General features: G+C 42.2%; 1 protein-coding gene across 1 annotated transcript in view; it reads left to right on the top strand.

Annotated features, from left to right (window-relative positions):
• Nucleotides 1-20,566, top strand: part of Trank1 (tetratricopeptide repeat and ankyrin repeat containing 1) — a 77,418-nt gene that overhangs the window by 16,189 nt on the left and 40,663 nt on the right. The window contains exons 2-7 of the mRNA XM_038323109.1: nt 11,460-11,586; nt 13,673-13,823; nt 14,644-14,762; nt 16,411-16,494; nt 16,723-16,861; nt 18,435-18,566. Of these exons, the coding sequence (XP_038179037.1) occupies nt 11,460-11,586; nt 13,673-13,823; nt 14,644-14,762; nt 16,411-16,494; nt 16,723-16,861; nt 18,435-18,566 (752 nt within the window). The remainder of the gene's footprint in view (nt 1-11,459; nt 11,587-13,672; nt 13,824-14,643; nt 14,763-16,410; nt 16,495-16,722; nt 16,862-18,434; nt 18,567-20,566) is intronic.

Genomic DNA, 20,566 nt, shown 5'->3' on the forward strand with positions numbered 1-20,566 from the left:
ACTGGTGCACACTCATAAATATGCGTCCAAAACTCCTCCATTTCTCAGACCAGTGTCTCCCACCAACTGTCCTGTGATTCTTTGGGCTCTGTCCTCTTCTTTTGAGGTTTGACTTTCTGCTTAGTGCAGAAGGACATGGGGCCACACACCTACACATCTCAGTATTTAGGCTCATAGTCTTACTTTCTCATTGCTCAAAGGAGCAGGCAGCTCCTCTTTGGAAACTTTGAAAAGTGTTTTTAAAAAAAGATCCTGCTGCAGGACTGGGGAGATGGCTCAGTGCAGTAGTTCTCAACCTGTGGGTCGCGGCCTCAGGGCCAAAGCACTGTTTTATAGGAGTCACATATCAGATATCCTGCATGTCAGATATTTATATTGTGGTATGTAACAGTAGCAAAATTACAGTTATGAAGTAGCAATAATTTTATGGTTGGGGTCATTACAGCATGAGGAATTGTGTTAAAGGGTCACAGCATTAGGAAGGTTGAGAACTATTGCCTTAGGGGGAGCAATGCTTGAGGTGCAGGCATTAGATATGGAACCCATCCCCAAAACCTATGTAAAAAGTCCAGACCCAGTGCTGCATGCTTGTAACCCCAGCCATAAGGAGGCTGTAGCGGCAGTCGGAGGAATTTGGAAATAACCAAAAATAGTCCTTTTAGAATAAATCAGTTTTAATAAAAGGAGAACCAAAGTTCCAGCGATGCAGAGAGTCAAGCGGGGAAAAAAAACAGGGCCGTCTATCCCCAACCCGGTTCTTTTTTTTTTTTTTTTGGTTTTTCGAGACAGGGTTTCTCTGTGGCTTTGGAGCCTGTCCTGGAACTAGCTCTTGTAGACCAGGCTGGCCTCGAACTCACAGAGATCCGCCTGCCTCTGCCTCCCGAGTGCTGGGATTAAAGGCGTGCGCCACCACCGCCCGGCCAACCCGGTTCTTTTTAAAGGTATCTTTCTCCCCTGGAGCAGCCACGCCCCTGAAAGCAGGGATTGGTCAGCTGCCCCAACAGGAGGCAGAGATGGATGGCTCCATGTAGCTTGCTGGCCAGCTAGTCCAACTAAATTCGTAAAACTCGAGCCAATAAGAGGTTGTGTCTTAAAAAAATAAAATAAAGTAAACAAGGTAGACAGTATCTAAGGAACAACACTCAAGATTTTCCTCTGACACACACATGCAAACACATTACCCTCCCCCTGCAAGAAAGAATCCCCCTATTGTCTCAGAGTCCTTCTAAAAACATCTCTTTAGTCCTTCAAAAACAATCTACACTCAGTACTGAACCAATCTCTGGCAGGGAAATGCAATTTGCTCATCAAACCCTTGGCAACTAGAGTGGAGCCAGCTTAATGCCAAGGGACTTGGCAGTGGAAGTAGATAATAGAAGCAAAATTGGGCTTAGTTAAGCAAGAGTAGCTACTTTAAAGAGCACAAGAATGGCTCATTTCAGCCAAATGGAGAGGTCAGCTTCCTAAGTTCCAAACACCATTGTTATTAAGCTTCAGCCATCACATTTCTGCTATAAAAGTTTGAACTACTTTTAGTTTTTAATTACAAAACCATCCCGGCACCATTCTTTCTGACAAAATAGAATCTAATGAGATCCCCTAAACCACTGACTAGCAATAGGTGTCTTTAGAAAATTTATTCCCCGAGCTGCTTAGTGCTTGTATGAATGACAGGTGTCAAGTTCCTGTCCAGGCCCCACTCTGCTCACAGCCGTCAGCAGTGATACTATTTGCTAACAAAATTAACTAACACAGGTCTGATATACTGTTATCTAGTGGTTATTTATTTAAAACAAGACAACCAAAGACGTGTTTCTATTCAAAACTCTTAACAACAACAATAAAAAAAACAAGAAGCCAGCATGGCCTGATGATTGGGTCAGTTAGGAACTTCAGAAGGTGAGACCCATATAACCAGTAATTCATGAAGAGACTCACAGGGTTAGCCACCAGAGAAAGGCTGTCTAAAACCGCAGGATACCACCTGGGTTAAATTAATTAAATTAAAGACTGATAATACCTAGCATCAAAAAGGTACTGGTGATTTATGTTTCTAATATTCTCCTATTGAGAGCCTAGATTGAGCCAGTTTGGAAAACAGTATTTACTGACACTAAATAGTGCATTCTCCCCCATGGTCCCATGATGCTATTTTCTAGAATGTGGACTTCTCTATTGGAAGACAAGTACAAAGTATTTATATAAACCTCATAATTATCTCATAATTGTTGATATGTATTATCTGATGATAATATGCACTTATTAATGTGCTCATTTTCATGATCACAGGAGGTAAATGTTGGGTACTGTAAGCCGTAACATGTAATGCCTGCCACAGGATAGATTTTAACTGCTGTCTTGTCAGTTGGGCAGGACCTCAGCACGACTCCAAAACAATTAGTGTCTTCCTGCCCTTTCTTTCCTGGGGTGCATGCCATTCAGCACTACCAGAGCTAGGGAGGCTTGGAATCCTGTCAGCTTCTGGGTATCTTGGCATAGCATAGTGTACATGAGGAAATAAATACTTTTTAAGTAGAAATACAAGTCAAGAAAATACTCTTTTACACTGTACTTGTATTTGAAGCACAGTTAAAAACTCAGAGAGAAAATGGGATTCAACCTGAAGATCCGAAAAGTAAAGCAGCCAGCCACTGGCTCTTACCTCTGTCTCAGTCCAAAATGGCGATTCTGCTTCCAGGAATCTCAGAATGAGACTGTGTGTGAGATCCTCCCGTTTTATAATCTTCTCTACATATGGGATTAAAGGCATGTACCAACCAGTTTCTATGGCAACTAGTATGGCTACTGGCATTAAAGGTGTATGTTACCACTGCCTGGTCTGTAAGGCTGATCAGTGGGGCTGTTTTACTCTCTGATCTTTAGGCAAGCTTTATCAGAATACAAATGAAATGCCATTACCTGTATTTCCTCTTAACCTCAGTTTTATTTTTTTATTAAAAAAACAAACTAAATGCAAAGCAGATGGGGTATGGCAGCACATTCTATAATCCCAGCATTCATAAGATGGAGTTTAGGGGATCTACAGCTAAAGGATCTAAGTTATAAAGCAAGACCTTGTCCCAGAATATGAAGGGCTGGAGCTGCAAGCTCAGTGGTAGAATGCTTAACCTGTTCAATGCCTGGGTTCGATCACTACCACTGCCACACGTGCGCGCACCGCAAGTTTATCATCTTAACCTTTCAATTTTGAGACAGGATCTCAATCACATTCATCTTGTTCAGCTGATCTAGAATGTTTCTACTTGTAAAACTGAACCTCCACGTCCCTAACAACTCTCCCCTTCTCCTTTTCCTCACTCCAAGCAACTTCATTTTGCTTTCTGTGTCTATGAATTGACTACAGTGGTACCCTAGAGAAGTGAAATCATGCATTGTGTCTCTTTGTGTCTGGTTTATTTTATCAACATACTGTCTTCAAGGTTCATCAGTGGTATAGACTATGTCATAATTTCTTCTTTTTTAAAGGCTAGCATTATATTGTACATATTTCACACAGTTGTTGATTTGTTTATAAGTAGATAAAATTTGTTTAAATAGATTTATTTTTATTTTATATGTATGGATGTTTTGTCTGCATGTATTTACACTATGTGTGTTTAAACCCAAATTGTCTGGAAGAGCAACCAGTGCTCTTAACCATTGAGACATTGCTGTAGCCTCTGTAGCACATTTTCTTTATCCATTCATCTATCGATTGTCACTTCGGCAGATTCCATAATGTGGCTATTGTGAAGAGTTATGGTAAACACAAGTATGCAGGCTTCCCTATGGTAAGATGACCTTACTGAGTGTCAACTTTCAGTTGAATTTAATTGACCATAGAGATTTAAAAAAAATTAAAAAATTCATTATCAGGAAGTGGAGAGATGGCTCAGTGGTTAAGAACACTGGCTGCTCTACCAAAGAACCTGAGTTCAATTCCCAGCGCCCACATGACAGCTCACAACTGTCTATAACTCCAGTCTCAGGGGATCTGATGCCTTCTTCTGGCCTCTGTGGGCCCTGTGTACACACAGTGCATGGACATACACAAAGGCAAAGCACTCATCCACATAAAAATAAAGTTGAAAAACAAAACCCAACAAATAAGCAACCCTTGTCAGGTTTTATATGAGGTGGACCACAAATATTTTTAGCCCTTTTTCTCTCCTGAGAATCATCAAGGTTTTAATTTTGAAAGTTTCTTAGGTGGGACTGGACATTTTATATCTTAAGATCAGAGAGAAAACGTATGCTTTTACCAAGAAAGTTTTGGAAATATTCATATATCCAGGAAAAACACTAGTTAAATGTTCTGCTTTTTTTCTTTTAGGGCAGGCAGTGTCACTTTTAATACCTTTTATATATTAATCTATTTCTATTTTTTATTTTAAAGTTTCCACAGGCATTCTTGCCTCTGCCTGTGTTGGGGTCCTGACTTGCTGGTGGTTTATGTAGAGGACTAAGATATGCTTAGCTCTGCAGTTATAGCCAACGCAGACCCTTCATAGATTGATCATTGTTTTGGCTCTGGTCTCTTTCTGTCAGGAGGTGTGATATTGTCAGAAGTATGTGTAATTTTTTTTGTAGAGAGACAAGTTCCCTCTGGCTGGCACCAGACGTCAGCCTTCTCCTCCCAGGGAGAGACTCTTGGGGAAACTCTGATTTCTCTGTGACCGTTGTCTCAGTAGTCTCACGACCAAAGGAAGGAACTTGTGCAACTGTAGAGTAGCATCCTTCTTTCCAGGCCTCTTCTAGTCTGAGATCACGAGACAGACTTCATGGGGTTTTTAGAGGTCTATTCAGGACAGATTGTGAGACAAATTCAGCTGCTTTTAATTCTCTTTACATCTCGTGTTACAGCATGAGTGACAGTGAGGTCTGAGTTTCCAGTTGTATTGGATTTTCCATCGTATGGAGTGATGAAAATTAAAATGTTTTCTCTTTGCTAGATTTGGATTTCAGTGGTTTGTCTTTGAAAGGTGTTAAATAATTTGTTTCCTTCTTTTTTGAATATTAAAGCTCCATTTCAGCTCTGGAGAAAAAGGTGAACAAAAGTTAATGTAGTGCTGTAAATATTAACCAAAGGCATAACCAAGCAGGTGACTTAAACTCTAAGCCATACACATAACCAAAACAAACAGGAAGCTGGGTTTCTACACCTGGAGCAAGTGCATCCTCTGCTAGCGAAAATGTGCTTGTAACTCAGATTTTCGTTCATCCATATTCTGGGGGCTCTAGCCCTTCAATTGGCCTGTATGCAAAGGCTAGGTAACCCATGTTTCTCTTTAAGCAAAAAGAGCGAGTCAGCCGGGCAGTGGTGGTGCACACCTTTAATTCCAACACTCTCGAGGCAGAGGCAGGCAGATTTCTGTGAGTTCAAGGCCAGCCTGATCTACAGAGTTAGTTCCAGAGCAACCAGGGCTACACAGAAAAACCATTTCTCAGAAAAACCAAACCAAACCACAACCAAAAATAAAACAAAAGAGCAAATCAGAAGCTGTCAGCAGGAGAGGAAAGTGTTACAAGGGTGTCTGAACTGAGGGATCCTGTGAACAGTTCAGAACAATTTCAGTCTTTTTTCTTCTGGACTAAGAAGAATTGACTAGGAAAGGAATGTAGGATGGGTTTTAAAAGTACAGCTGAAAGTTGTAAGATTTGACTGAGAAGAACTGAAGGTCTTTCCTCTCTTTCACCACCTCTACTTCTCCCTTTATCCTTAAGTTCATATATTTGGCCATGCTGGCCACAGTCCAGTGAGAACTTTTCATTAGCATGTAACATTTTTGCATTGGAACAGGCATAATTAAATGCAAAGAGAATTGTAAGTCGGGGTATTTGGGACTCGAAACCAAAGCTAAACAGGTTAATTGTTATAAACAGCCTGCCAGCAGGAGTTGAAGTTAGTGTGGTAGCTGGATCAGAAAAGCCAGAGGTGTTCGTGAAGCTGTAGAAGCTGTGTCAGCTACCATCCAAAATTTACTCTTAGGCACAGACTAGGACAGTAAGTGGTTAAAGGTTATGTGCAAATGTCTCTGACCACATGTGACACGTGATTCTGGTGATTCCGATCTGAGACTTTCCCAGTGCTAACAAGGCTGACGAAAGTCAGGGCAATAGACATGCCTACTGGAATGGAATCTCTCAGTTAAGACAAGCTCCTCTGAGAGCAGGATTCTGCTTGATGTCTTTGGGATCCTGAGTTCCCAGCTTTTAGACTTGTTGAGAAGACATAGGTTAACACCTCTGACTCTTGTATGGCAGAGAGGGAGAGGGAGTGGGAGAGGGAGAGGGAGAGGGAGAGGGAGAGGGAGAGGGAGAGAGACAGACAGACAGACAGACAGACAGACAGACAGAGAGACTATGTAGTTTGTAGTTTTTGGTCACAAAGCCAAACTTGTATGGCGTAAGTGAAGGTGAGAAGGTGACCTCATCCAGTTTCTGTTGTTGTTCTTTTAGGGATCCACAATAAAGTTTTTTATAAATAGACACTGGCTTGATGGGAACCAAAGGACACCCAGTCTGCATGGATAGCTGTAGCAGGCTAGTCTAGACCTACTCCTGTGTTCTTCCCTATGGACTGGACTCATTCTGTGACAAATGACACACAAAGACAATGGAATTCAAAGACTGTCTCCCAGAGGAGGAAGATCAAATCAGATTCAGATTACTCATACCCAAAATATTTCTTTTGTCCAAAAAACTAGTTGATAAATTTTAAAAAAAATTTGTTTTAAAAAGATTTATTTGTTTTATGTGTATGGGTGTTTTGCTTTTATGTATGTCTGAACATACTATGTCTGCCGTGCCAGAGGAGGCCAGAAGAAGGTGTGAGATCACTCAAGACTGGAATTATAGACAGTCATGAGCTGCCATGTTGGTGTTGACTCTCCAGCCCCAGAAAATATTTGTATTATTTATCAATTTATTATTATTGTTTTTTGATAAAGAGCCAAGGAGTTCTCTCATCCTGTCCTTGGAAGGCGCCTAGTCACCATTGGAGAGATTTTTGTCTGAGGTTGCTGTCTCTACCGTAGTCACCCTCACTCCTTTTGACATAGTGCATAGAGGCAGTGCAGAGTGTGGGGCGGACTGTCTCCAGCATTTGCGCATGCAGCTCCTACCTAGTGCTCTCTGTAGGTTTCTGTGAAAACATCCCAAAGCTACAAATTGTACATGTGAATATCAGAGAAACATTTGCAGTGGCGTTCAGCTAAACTATCTTACACTCTCGTTTTGATACTATTCATGCTCTGATTATCAAGGTCATATATTGTAAAGTGCTGAAAATTAAAGAAAAAAATGACGAAAACCCTAACCCTACTTAGTCTCAGTGGTATGGCTAATGCCATTCTGTCATAGTTTCAATGTATTACCTACTGAAAATTTAATTTTGGATATATGACTTTGTGTAGCTCAAATTTTTCTTTTACTAACTCTGTCATCAAATGTCTGTTACATGATTTTAAAATAGCCGATGCATGCCATTCTAGTGCATGGGTAAACTATAATTGCCTTAGATCTGTTAGGAGCAATGAAACACTTAGGGTTATTTCCAGTTTTCACTGTGGGAGACATCCATAAGGCTATTTCCCTGTAAACAGTTCTCCCAAATTTGAAATCACTTCTGTCTCATATGTGTAATAACGAGTGACCTAAAACTCACTCTCCTGCTTTAGCATTGGAAGGCTGGCATTAAAACAAACCAGCACAGCTGCTTGCTGGACTTTTCTAGCAATAGAAAGATATTTTTAAAGGACAGGTATTGACCCTTTGTCAGTGGTGGGGATTTTCATGTTCTAGCTCTCTGGTAATGACCAGTTTGATAAATATTTGTTTGGCAAATGGCTGACAGTATTCAGAAGAGAAACATAGCGCTTTGTTCCCTCGTAAGTCAGTCCTTGACATTTTCTCATGTCCTCCTTAGTCAGACCTGAGTAAATGCAAGTCACAGAATGAGGAGTGTGGGTGGAGTTTTGTGTTCTGACTGGTATAGGAATCATGGGCCTCGTTTTCATAAAGTTCTACCTAAGGAATGCAGTGGGGTTCAGAAGTCTCCTTCCCAGCCAGCTCATGTGTGTCTAAACTAAGCCACCATCATGCTTGTTCAGCTCAGTTCCTTCCTCTACCTCCTTGACAACAAGATTTGAAATAACAAAAGTAATGAGAATCATTACATACCCGAGAATAGACTTACTTGATCAGCAAGACACCCAACAAACTTTATGACCTCATAGGTACATGGCATACATGGATGCCTCTATTGTCATTATTTAATACTCTCCCACCACTTTGCCTTCAGTGCTGCCACACTGGAAGGGGTATCTCCTTTGAAATTTCTGCATATTCTTGGTAGAGGCTTTCTCAGGCCTCTCCGCTCCTGCCTTTGCTCATCATATTTAGAGCCCCCATCATGTAGCCAGGGGTGTCAGACCCTTTTCCCCAACCTTTGAGACAAATCCAAGGTAGTCGTTGTACCCTTTTCACGTCTGGCATTAAAATGTTTCTACCACAGCTAGAACAAGTGGCCTTGTATGCTAGGTCACTGATCACAGTGAGCAGAAGAGACTGTGACTGAAAAGAAGGACTTTTTGGAGGATGTAAACAGCTTCTGGGTCAAACTTTCCAAGGCTCGCTTTGTAGCGTTTTAAAAAGGAAGGGCCTCGAGAACCCAGGGCCGTTTCCTAACCACTTTCACATGAGGTCTTTGGAACTGCAGTGCATGTCTGTGTTGGTTTGTAATTATATAAGGTTATAAGGGAAAGAAGGACTAGCAACTGAATTGTACTTGTCCTACGTGCATGGGATCTAGGTCAGAAACTTGGAATTGATCAGATCTGGGGTAAAAAAATCTCTAGGTAAGTGACCTGAATCTCCTTGAGCCTGTTTTCATGTGTAAACAGTGGGTACAATACCTCCTCCTGGGCTGTGGTGAAAAGTGAATGTGCCTGTCTTGGTGCTCAGCACCTGCTGGGTATATACTGTCGTGCGCTTGGAAGCAACTCCTAGCAGGCCACTGAGCACATGGAATGTTCTTGCCACAAGGAAACTGAGAAAGGAAAGGTTTCTCAGAGTGTGCTCTTTCAAGGTGGGTGGGGCTAGAATGACCTGCTTCCATGGACTCCATAAAACAGGCTTGAAGGTGACTGTACCCCACATGGGTCTGGTAGCAAGCAGGCAGCCAGCTTCCCACTTTCTACAGGGTGAACCTATTTGCTTGTGTTCATCTGTTGAAAGAATCTGGCATCCAGGTTCTTAAGAGTGTGAACTTCTCTTTGGCTATCCAAAAGTGTGCTGAAGATTCTCTTGTGTTATACAGGGCTGGTGAGTGTTCAGCTTTTCTAGCCTTTGTCTCCTTTGGCCTAAACAAGGGCTTTGCTATCTATGTTTTCTCCACATATCTTATGGCCTAGTTTCTTTTTCCTTTCTCATACCGCTTCCTCTTTGTCTTCTATACATTGTTAGTACAGAAGGACAGGAATGCTATTGGGACAGGGAAAATGGGGTCTGCTAGAGAACACAACAGAACTTCCCCTCCCATCTGGTTAAGGGACTATAGTTTCTGGGGTGACTGGACCCCCAAGCTTCTTCATTGTCGTTGCTTCCATCTGGTTGTTTTCTCTGCTATTTACCCCTGGCCACAGGGCCATATTACAGGCTCTAAGGCTCACTAGACCTTCCTCACTTTAGAAAACCTGTTTTCAAACATAGTAGTGTCATGTGACAGGCTTAGAAATGACTGAGAATACCAGCGAGTTTTATTTCTATAGGTTATAACTATCAATATAGTCTGAATTATAACTCAAAACTGAGAAAAAGAATTATTAATGTATTAAAATATTGGGGGACTATCTAGGTGGAGGAAGGGAACCTAGCCAGGGTAGGGTATGGATACAGGGGAGGGCAGTGGGAAGAAGGAGAACAAATGAGAACAAAGAATAGTGACCCATAAAAAAATGGCATTATGGAACCTATATCTGATAAGCTAGTCTAAAATATTAATTACAAAAGTTCATTTCACATAGGAATAAAATTAAAATAACAATAGTAAAATAAAATAACAATAATAGATGCATGAACATATTTTTTATGAATAATATATTTCTCAAAATAAACAATATCATTAGAAATTTGCTTTTGCAAATCTTACCTGCTTCTGTATCTAGTTTGTTATGATGCCATTTCTGGAAAGTTCCCTGTGTGCATGAAAAATCACACAGTGCCTCAGCATTATTGCTCTGTTAGTTTCCTGTTGCTACACACTTCGTGCCTTAAGACTATAGATTTGTTCTGCTGTGGCTCTGGCCTCTGGGGTTAGCAGGGCTGCTGCTTTGCTGGGTGGGGGAGGGGAGCAGAGGCAAGCTCTGAGGGGAAGCACTGTGTCCCTCCTACAGGTTGTTACTTGTGTAGTGGGGTTCTCCTTTATCCAGAGCCTTTTCTGTTTTGTGAGAGATGTCCTATGTTTGCCCTTTGTTCCCTTCCCTCTTTGCTTAGTATCTGCTGGTGACCCCACTGCTGTGTGTCTCGGGGCTTACGTTCCTCCACTTGGAAGGACAGTTGGGAAGTTAATGAAGGCAGATACAGAAGATTGAGAGTAGGATAGTAACAGATCCTTTTTACAGTTTTGGTTTTTTATCCACAATACATAGAATTCTTTGCATAGTGACTTGGACTTCCTTTTCATTTTACAAGTATGAAAATAGCAAGTCTTGTTTTCTCCCCCTGTGTGCCTAACATCCCAGTGACCCTTGGGCTCCCCTGACACTGTGGTGCACTTGGAACCTTCTTTCTTCTTCCATCCTGCTTCCAGCATTACTCTTGCTGCCCTGTATGCTCTGGGTGCAGACATGGTGGCCCTTGTCCTGCCATGCTTCAGCGGCCACCTCTTTGGCTGTCTTCCAACTATGTCCCTCCTTACAAAGAGTAGTTAGGAGCTAGTACCTCATTCACCTAGAACCCTTGTCTTCCCTTTGATCCACAATGGGTGCAAGTATCCTGGAATCCCCTGCCTGTACAGCCTGTGTTCTGAGAGGTTCTTCCTATGATATGGTGTGCATGTGGATTGAGTCATGCTTCATCTGCACTCCTTAAGGTCTTGGTAGGAATGCCTTCCCATCCCCATTTATTTGGCATCATCATTTATACATTTTCACTAATGTTCTCTACAAATAAAGACATTTGTAGTGATCAGTGTGGTTGATGGGTTTAAGATGTTGAAAGCATTTATCATTAAAAGTATGAGCAGAGATCTGGGAGCAGGGAAACAGGTTTCTACACTGTAAATGCTCCAGTCTTTTTAGGGGGCTACAAAAGACAGATCTCATATGCCTAACAGGTATTTCCAACTAAACTCTCTGCCTGCTGGCAGCAGCCAGCTCCAGAGTGGTGGTCTTTGAGGACTATGCCCTGAATTTGCAGAATGATGGCTTTGCTGATTTCTGGTTTGTTCTTGCTCACAGGACTCCCCCTCGGGAATTGGCTGTGCTGTTGTGCAATAAATCCAATGCATTTTACAGCCTTGGGAAATGGAAGGAGGCTTTTCTTGCTGCCAAGGAGTGTCTCCAATGGGACCCAACCTATGTGAAGGTATGGTAGCTTCCCTTCTTTTACGTTGCTTGTTTTTCTTCCTTCGTGTCAAAGTGGATGTTCTAGGAATGCATCTCTTTGAATGCACTTGCTCTTCAGACAGAGGTCCATGGGCTGGGGGAGCCTTACTCCAGAGGAGTAGGTACAGGGATGGTGGGTGTTGAGACTCTGCCTGGGAGAGTGGAATCTGACTCCCTGATAGATGGTGCTCAGTCAGAGGCTGGAGGAGCTCCTTAGACCTGATGTAGTTAGACGAAGATGCTTGCGCTTCATTTTAACAAGCTCCACTTCAGATCATTAAATCGTGGTGGTGGTGTATGTGTACATTTACTTTTTTTAGACAGGGTCTCACTATGCGGCTCGGCTGGCCGGGAACTTACTATATAGACCAGGTTAGCCCTGATTTCAAACAGACTTTCCTGCCTATACCTTTGGTGCTAGAATTAAAGACATACACCACTATGCCCAGTCTGGTAAGCATGAATCTGATTTTTTTTTCAGTTGAAGTGGCCCAAGTGCTGACCCTGTAAGACAACCTCATCATTGGTGTTTCAAGACACACAAAAGGAGTGTTAGATCCTGAGTAATTCATACTAAATTGAAGAGAAGAATAGCCAGGAAGTAAAATATGAGGCTTTAAGTTAAACAGTAGTCTGTAGCTATGTGACTATGAAGTGTGTGTTAAAGGAGTGGTCTGAGTAGTTGAGAAAAGCTCCTCCATAAAGTGGGAAAAACACCAGACGTTAGCCTTTCTGTTATATGGTCTGATGTGCATGAGAGAATCTTGCTATAACTCAGGTTCCTTAACTGTAAAATGAAATGATGCCTAGGGCTGCAACAATTAAGGGAATACTGTAGATGGAGGCAGCTTGTTCGTTTCTCGGCCCCCTGTACCCGAAATAATCACACAGAAACTATATTAATTGCAACACTGTTTGGCCAATGACTCTAGTGTATTCCTAGCTAGCTCTTACATCTTGAATTAACCCGTTTCTATTAATCTATGTATCACTATGAGGCTTGTGGTTTACCAGTAAGGTTTTAGGGCATCTGTCTTCTTCGGTAGCTACATAGCATTTCTTTGACTCCACCTACTCTCTCTCTATGTCTTTTAGTCTGGCTTTATTCTGCCCTGCTATAGGCCAAAGCAGCTTTATTCATTAACCAATAAAATTAACACATATACAGAAGGACCTCCCACATCAGGATACTAAACAAAATAGTTGGCAGCAGAACACAATAGGAAAAGTTGGGGAAGTTAGAGCCACAAATAACTCAATATTCAGAGGGAGACTTGAAAATTTGCATTATAAGTAGGCATTTACCCTTGGTACATGCTAGGAAAGCACTCTTCTACAGAGCTCCATTCCCAGGGAGGAGGATAGACACTTTAGATGTTACTGAACTTGAAAATGGAAGCGCATTTCTGAGACTTCTTCTCAGGTGTATGCTAGGGTATGAAGTAGTTGGGCCTGGCATACATTCCTACAGTTCTGGCTGTGGCCTGAGGAAGTTTTGAATAATATTCCCAGTTTCCTTGTGTGGTGATCGTCCCAGTTTCTAACAGCATAGAAACCACAGCCGCTCCTCCATTCTTACTCAGAGCTCCTAGGTGTCTTTTCTTCCCCCTCTCGCTGTTCTCTGTAGTAGAGGAAAATACTAACCTTTAACTGTGGCTGGAGCCCCAGTGAATTAAGCTGCGAAAAACCATAAATTTGATACGTTGCTATTTTTATGAGGATCTCCTAGAAGATTCTAATGAAGGAGACAAGTCTGAAAGTTTATGCTATTTTTTAACAAGAATGAAAAAACAAGGGAAAGGGACTTAGGGGTAGGAGCTGCAACCTGTGGGGGAAACACATGCAAAGCAAGGGCTGTTTTAGGGAGCACACACAGGGCGTGGGCGGGAGAGAGAGTCAGGGAGAGGAGCAGAGACAGAGTGAGTGTGAGAGAAGAGGGGAGAGCTTCTTTGAACACAATGAAGGCTTCTGGAGTAGGAGCCTCACATTGCAGTCTTGCTTTTCTTTCCGGCAGCAGCTGCAGGTCAGAGGCAATGGAATATCAGCTTTACTTTGTTCTTTTCCAGGGTTACTACCGGGCTGGTTACTCCTTGCTACACTTGCTCCAGCCTTATGAAGCTGCACGCATGTTTTTTGAGGGTCTGCGACTTTTGCAGAGAAGCCTAGACCAAGTGCAGGTTCCTGATTTCCTTGTCGGAATCTTCACAACTTTGAGCAGTAAGTCAAACTGGGAGAAAGTATTTTAAGTCTGTTACTTACCCCAAATGCCTCATCGGAAAATGACTTCAGGGTGTTCTTTTGGGACTAGTATAGTCAGTTGGAATGAAACTGGTCCTACCAGAAAGCATTTTTGGAAACTTCAGTGGCTTGTACCTTTGTAAAAACAGGGAAGTCTGATTACTCTAATGACTTAAAGCTTTTGGAGTCTTATTTTATAGCCTGTAAGTTTCCTTTGTTGGTGGGTAGAGATTTCCTACTTACTAAACTTGTGTTAGATGATTTTGTTCTTTTCTGTGACTTTCAAGTATTTTTTCTCTAACCTGCTAAAAATTATTTTTTAAATAACACTATACATCTCACTGTGTATTTATCTTCTTTCTTAAGTTTTCAGACTGTGTAGCAAGCATTCATATGCTGTACCATTTTATTGACACCTTGTTTATTATGAAATTAACCTAGAGGGATGATAGAAGGTCCTGTAACACCTCACAGTGTGTGTTTGACATCATTGCTGTGACACTCCTTGCCCAGGGATCGGAGACCTTATTGCTTATTCCAAAAGGGCTCAGAGGGAACTTGTGTATCACATCCCTTGCCCGAGATGCTGCAGTCTGCTGTCCTCACAGTATCCAGCCCTGACCAAACTTAAAATGATTGCTACCCATTCAGTCAGAATGAACTTTACACTTTTCAGTGAGTTTTCCTCCTGAGATCTTTAACTTACCTTTTGACTTTATGTGGTCTTCATTGGGGAACATTTCCTCAAGGCTCTAGACTTCACTCACAAAGTTTCTAAACTATGGAATTTTTTTTTCAGGTGACTCCATTGTTTTGCAGAGTTTCTTGCCCTGCTTTGATCATATTTTCACTGTTGGATTTTCAACAGAAGTGTGGCAATATGTAATAGAGAAGTTGGCAAAGAAAGGATTATGGCATGTGAGTACAGGAGGTGGCTCTCACACTAGGAAAACACTCTTTTAAAATCATTTCTTTTCTCAATATCAAAGGAATGTAATGCATTATTTCTTTATCTTGATACCAGAATAGCTTCTTAAAAACATATATATTTATTTATTCTCTGTGTGGATGGCCTCTGGTATGTATGGTGTATGTGATGTGTACTTCTTTGTATGTGCATATGTGCATGCAGATGCTTGGGCATGTGTGTGTGGTGCTTGGGGAGGGCTGGGTTGATGTGGAGGCCTTGCTCAGTCACTCTTCACCTTATTTTGTTGACCAGGATCTGTCCCTGAGCCTGGAGCTCATCGTTAGGCTAGGGATTGACCTTCCTTTTCTTGCCCCGCTGTTTCTGTTTCTGGCTGTTTCTGTGCCTGGCTTTTTAAGTGGATGCTGGGGACCTGAACTCAGACCCCTTTACTCGCATGACATGTACTTTACCAAGGGAGCCATCTTCACAACTCAAGGTTTCTGTGTAGTTTTAAGAAATTGCTAATTGGTGAATAACAGCTGGAAGAGGCTGGAGGTGTCCTTGAGCCTTAATCATCCAGTTACTACTGCGATCTCAGGTTTACTCCTTTGAATCTCAGATTTATATTTTTAAGTTGCAGCATACAGAGTTACTTTACTTTTTTTTCTCGGGGTTTTGCTGAAAATTTAAAAAGAATGGTTAAGAGCACCTGGTGTTAATCTGGTAGTGTGTATTAAAGTCTTATAATATGCTAAGCACTGAGCTAACAAGTTTTTTTTCTTTCTAAATGCATATGGTTTTTTTTTTTTTTTTTTTTTCCTGCATGTATGTCTGTGTGCTACATGTTTGCCTGGTGTTCAAGGGGTGCAGAAGAAGACACCAGGTCCCCTGGAACTGTGAACTGTCATATGGGTGCTGGGAATTGAACTCTGATCATCTGGAAGAGCAGCCAGTATTCTTAACCACTGAGCAATCTCTAACTGCTAAGCTAAGGATCTTTATAATAATCTGACATGCTCATCCTACGCAATCAAGGGAAGGCTCAGGAATCCAGCCCAAGGGGGCAGGCCCAACATCCTAGCTGTGTGACATCTAGGTAGTTTTCAAGTACTGGAGACTGAGGCATCTTAAAAGCCAGGCCAGTGGTCTTGACTGTCAGAGTCCTGAGTGCATTATCTAGGGCTGGACATGGACAGTGGGCCTGTGGAAGGTGAGCATTAACTGTACACCAAGCTGAAAGGATCTAGAAGCAAAATACAGCCTTAGTCTCAGTTTCTACGCTCCTAGTCCAATGGCAGGGATGTGTATGGGAGAGGTGTCTCTAGGCATGGTTATACAGAGCCTAGAATTTTAGGTTTGTGTGACACCAGGCTGCCCTCATCCCCTGCTAAGATGTTTGATATTAGGGAATCTTGTTTTTAGCAGATTGTGAGGGAATGTGGAAAGAGTTTTGCTTACAGTCAGCCAGGCAGGTGGCTAGACAGAGAGACTTTGGTTATCATGGGTTAGTCTGACAAACTTTGTAGGTAGCTTAAAAAGTAGATGAAGCGTTTTTTCGTTTGTTGTTGTTGGGTCATACAATAATAACCTTTCTGTTCTAATAAGCCATGGAGAAGATTGCTTTGCCAACCTTTTCTTGTTCTTCCTTGCAAGCAGTCATTTCTACTGTTGTCAGCAAAGAAAGACCGGCTGCCAAGCAATATCCATGTCTCTGAGCTGTCACTGAAAAGCCTCTTTGAGGTAAGGGGGACGATTCTAGAAATGTGCCTTTATAGGAGAGCATGTCACTTGTGTTCAGGACTTCCTCAGTAGCTGCTTCATTGTAAATGTGTTATTTATGGTGCTCTTGGGCTGAGAATAGTTAGCTTGTGTTTTACAGATTCAAAACTGTGAGGTTGAAGGAGCTTAAGTTTTGTATTGATGTAGTAACTTTCATGACTCTGTTTGTGTGTCTTGTTTTCTCCCCAGAAGTATGTCTTCATCGGGCTTTATGAGAAAATGGAGCAAGTGCCCAAGCTGGTTCAGTGGCTCATTTCCATTGGTGCAAATGTTAAAACCATAGGACCCAGCCCTCTCCATGCCCTCATGCGGCTCTGCATCCAAGCAAGTGAGTTTTCTCCACTCGCATACCTGTCTAGCTTCTTGACGGCTCAGAGGCACAGGGCTCTGCTCAGAGTTGAGCTACTTGAAGGCAGGCTATCCAAGCGATTCTGGTTTTCGGTGAGGACAAAGCATGTTTATTTCTCCCGGCACTGAGTAGTTGCCAGAGATTCGGCTTGCAAAGATCTTGTGTTTTTAAAGTCTAGACAGAAGAGTAGAGCTCCAGACATGGATTGGAAGAGAGAACTGTTATGAAAGAGGTAGCTTGTCTGGTTCTGACCCTCAGCATGTTTTTCTGTGTAGCCCAGAGGGCCTGCAACTGTGTTTTGGGACTGTGACTGGAGGATCCTTGAAAGGACCATGAACTGATACTTCAACAGTTGATTGTATTGCCAAGGACTGCACACACACTCTCTTTCCCGTTCTTTTCTTCCCCCTTCCTCCCTCTCTCTCTCTTAGTAAAGAAAGAAGAGTCTTTACACATGCTATGCAAGCTGTCTGCCACTCAGCTACTCTCACCTCACACCCATTTAATTTTGAGGCTGTGTTTTGTTAGTTTCTCTCTGGCTTTGAATTAACTCTTGGATTTATGTTCCTCTTGCCTTGGCTTCCACAGTAGCTGGGACTACAGGCAGGTTCCACTAGACGTAATAGAATTCCCATTTTCATAAAATAGACTCCTTAAGGCTTTATCGTTTGCTTTACAAAATTAAATATTTGAGTCTGTCATTAACACACAAACACTCATACCAACACTTAAGATAGAAACTTGTGGGGCTGGGGAGATGGCTCAGAGTTCAATTCCCAGCAAACCACATGGTGGCTCACAACCATCTGTAATGGTGCCCTCTTCTGGCCTGCAGTCATACAAACAGACAGAATATTGTATACATAATAAATAAATATTAAAAAAGATAGAAACTTGTGTTTTTTGGGAGGTGTAAGTTTGATCTTCCTGGACCAGAAGGAGCCGAGAGAGCTCTGTTAGCTCTTCTAGCCTGTATCATCTTCCTGGAGGGGACTGAGGGTGGCAGTGCTTGGGACTTTTTTCCGTCTTTTATTTGTGCTCCACCATTATCCACTTGATATACTTGGGATTTTGTACATGATGCTATTCTTCCTTTTACACAGGGATTTGTAGACAAATATGTAACTGCAAAGCCTGACTAAAAGCAGTCTAATCCTGGACCCAACTTTTAAATGAGGAGACATGTGAAGATTAGAAATTTGCCTATGTCCTGAAGGTCAAGACCCCGTCCTGTCTCCTCTGTACAATAGCTGGAACCAGATGTATCTTAGGCCATGCCCTTGCTTAGCTCCTTCCCCTGCCCTGCTCTGCCTTGTTCACCCCTTTACTCCTGAGTTTTCCCCCTCAGTAAGCTACATGGGTAAGATTCCTGTTAGCCTTCTAGGGTACCTAACCTGAGATTATTATGAAACACCTGCTTCCCTTCATACCTTCTGCCGGAGAGTAGAAATGTGTGCTATAGTCCCCATTTTGATCCCTTAGGGGGAGCATACAGTTGATTTGCTTTCTTAATTTTATGTAGAAATAATATTTGCAACTTATTTCTGTCCAGGGGACAATCAGCTTTTCAGGTGGATAATGGAGCACAAGCCTGAGTGGAAAGGCCACATCAACCACAGAGATGATGCTGGCTGCACTGTCCTGCATGTTGCTGCTGCTCATTTCCCAGGATACTCCATCAAGCGTGAGTAGAGCTATTATGCTGGAAAATTTGTTGTGGGTCAAGTGCCTGCAGACATTAGAAAACCCACACATGGCAGACTCAGAAGACCAGACTTTCCCTTGAATTGACTATGATTGGGAAAACAGGCGTAAGCAGGAAGGAGGTAGGTGAGAGGAGAATCACTGGGCTCTTTCAAGTGGCTTCTGTGGGGTTAAATGTCTCAAGAACTTGGACTTCTGGCTACACCCCACATACTCCCTTACTGTGTGCTATAAAGTGCCTTTATTCTATGCCAGACCTGTGAACCAGGCAACCACCATTGTCTTCATGGCCCTTAGAACCTAACATGGGAATTAGATCCTATTATACATACAGTGCTATACAGGCCACATGTAAGAGAGAGAGATTGGCATAGCTGAAGAGAAGTTGGTTATTGTGACATGAAAAGCCTTGTTAGACTTTGAAGGAGGAAAGCTGCTCACTCCCATTGAGCTCTTTGATGACACTCTCTTCCCCCAAACTCTCAGACCCATCATTATGTACCTTCTCTTGGTTATGTAAAAACATCTTTTTTTTCATCATGTGTGGTGGCACATACATTTAATCCTAGCATTGAGGAGACAGAGACAGGTGGAATCTTTTTAGTTTGAGGCCAGTCTACTCTACATAGTGAGATCCTGTCTCAAACAAATACAGAACATTTTTGTTTTCTACAATGGTAATGAATTCTCAGTGTCAGTGAAATGGAGGTGGCATGAATGGTGGCACTTATGCCTGGTGGTGTAGTAGTATCAAAGGTACCACAATAGCCCAGAATGGAGTATAACAAAGGGTTATTTATTTGGGGATTAAACTCACAGTAAGGGTAGCGATCGCAGTGTACACTAGGAACTGGAACTGAATCCAGCAGAAAAGAAGGGCTGCACCCACTTTTCGTCTGCACTTGTAGTGCATGACCACATCCTAAGTGGACTGGTATCCTAAAGGCTATTGGCTTAAGGAGCTCCCACAACATGGGTATTATCATCTGTAGCAGATTTGGTGAGTGAGACTGAGCTGTGATCTTTTGATGGCAAGCAACATTGGAAATAGAGATTTCTTTCTTTCTCTCTCTCTCTCTCTCTCTCTCTCTCTCTCTCTCTCTCTCTCTCTCTCTCTCTCTCTCTCTCTCTCTCCTGCTTCTCCTTTTTTAAATCAACACTGTGTGCGTGTGCGTGCGTGTGTGTATGTGTGTGTGATGTGTGTAAGTAGAAGACAGCTTTTGGGAATTGATGCTCTTTCTTCCATCATATGGGTTCCAGAGTTGAACTAAGGTTGTTAGTCTTGCCAGCTCATGTAAAGCCTTTTGAAACAAGCACCAGTTACTTTTCATTGGCCATCTGATACCCTGCAGGTAGGAAGTTTTTAATGTCCTTTGTTTATAATTGCTTTAGTTCCCTGTGCTGGTTAACAAAGTACTGACAGTGTGGTGACTTGCAGTGACACTCCCTTCCTTTGTTTGACACCCATTTTTTACTCACAGACTGTTGTGGGTCAGTAGTCTGGCCTGGTGAGACTGGGTCTTCTGCTGGTTTTCCAGAAAGGCCAAATTCAACATGTTGGCTTTGGCTATGTCTCATCTGGAATTCCAGGTCTGGTTTCAGGCGTATTTGGTGGAGCAGAATCTAAGATGCTGGGTTAAGGTCTCAATTTTCTTTTTTGAATGTCTTCCAGAAGTTGCTCTGAGTTTCCATAGGCCACACATAGTCACTCTGTGGCATCCTCTACCTTCAAAACCAGAAGGAGAGAACTAGTGCGTTAAGTCCCTCTCATTTTTGAATCTTCAATGATTGGTTTTCCTGTATGATCTTCAGAACTTTGGTATCTGACTCTCATAACTAGGTCATGCCTAACTGGATAATCTGTCTTAAGCTCATTGCTGAAGTTCCTAAATTAATAAATACATGATTGGGTGTACACACACCATGGATCAGGACTCTAGGGCTTAGTATTGTGCCAACCACACTTGATGGATAGGAAGT

Source organism: Arvicola amphibius, chromosome 3 (assembly GCF_903992535.2).
Source record: "Arvicola amphibius chromosome 3, mArvAmp1.2, whole genome shotgun sequence".
Classification (NCBI taxonomy): domain Eukaryota; kingdom Metazoa; phylum Chordata; class Mammalia; order Rodentia; family Cricetidae; genus Arvicola; species Arvicola amphibius.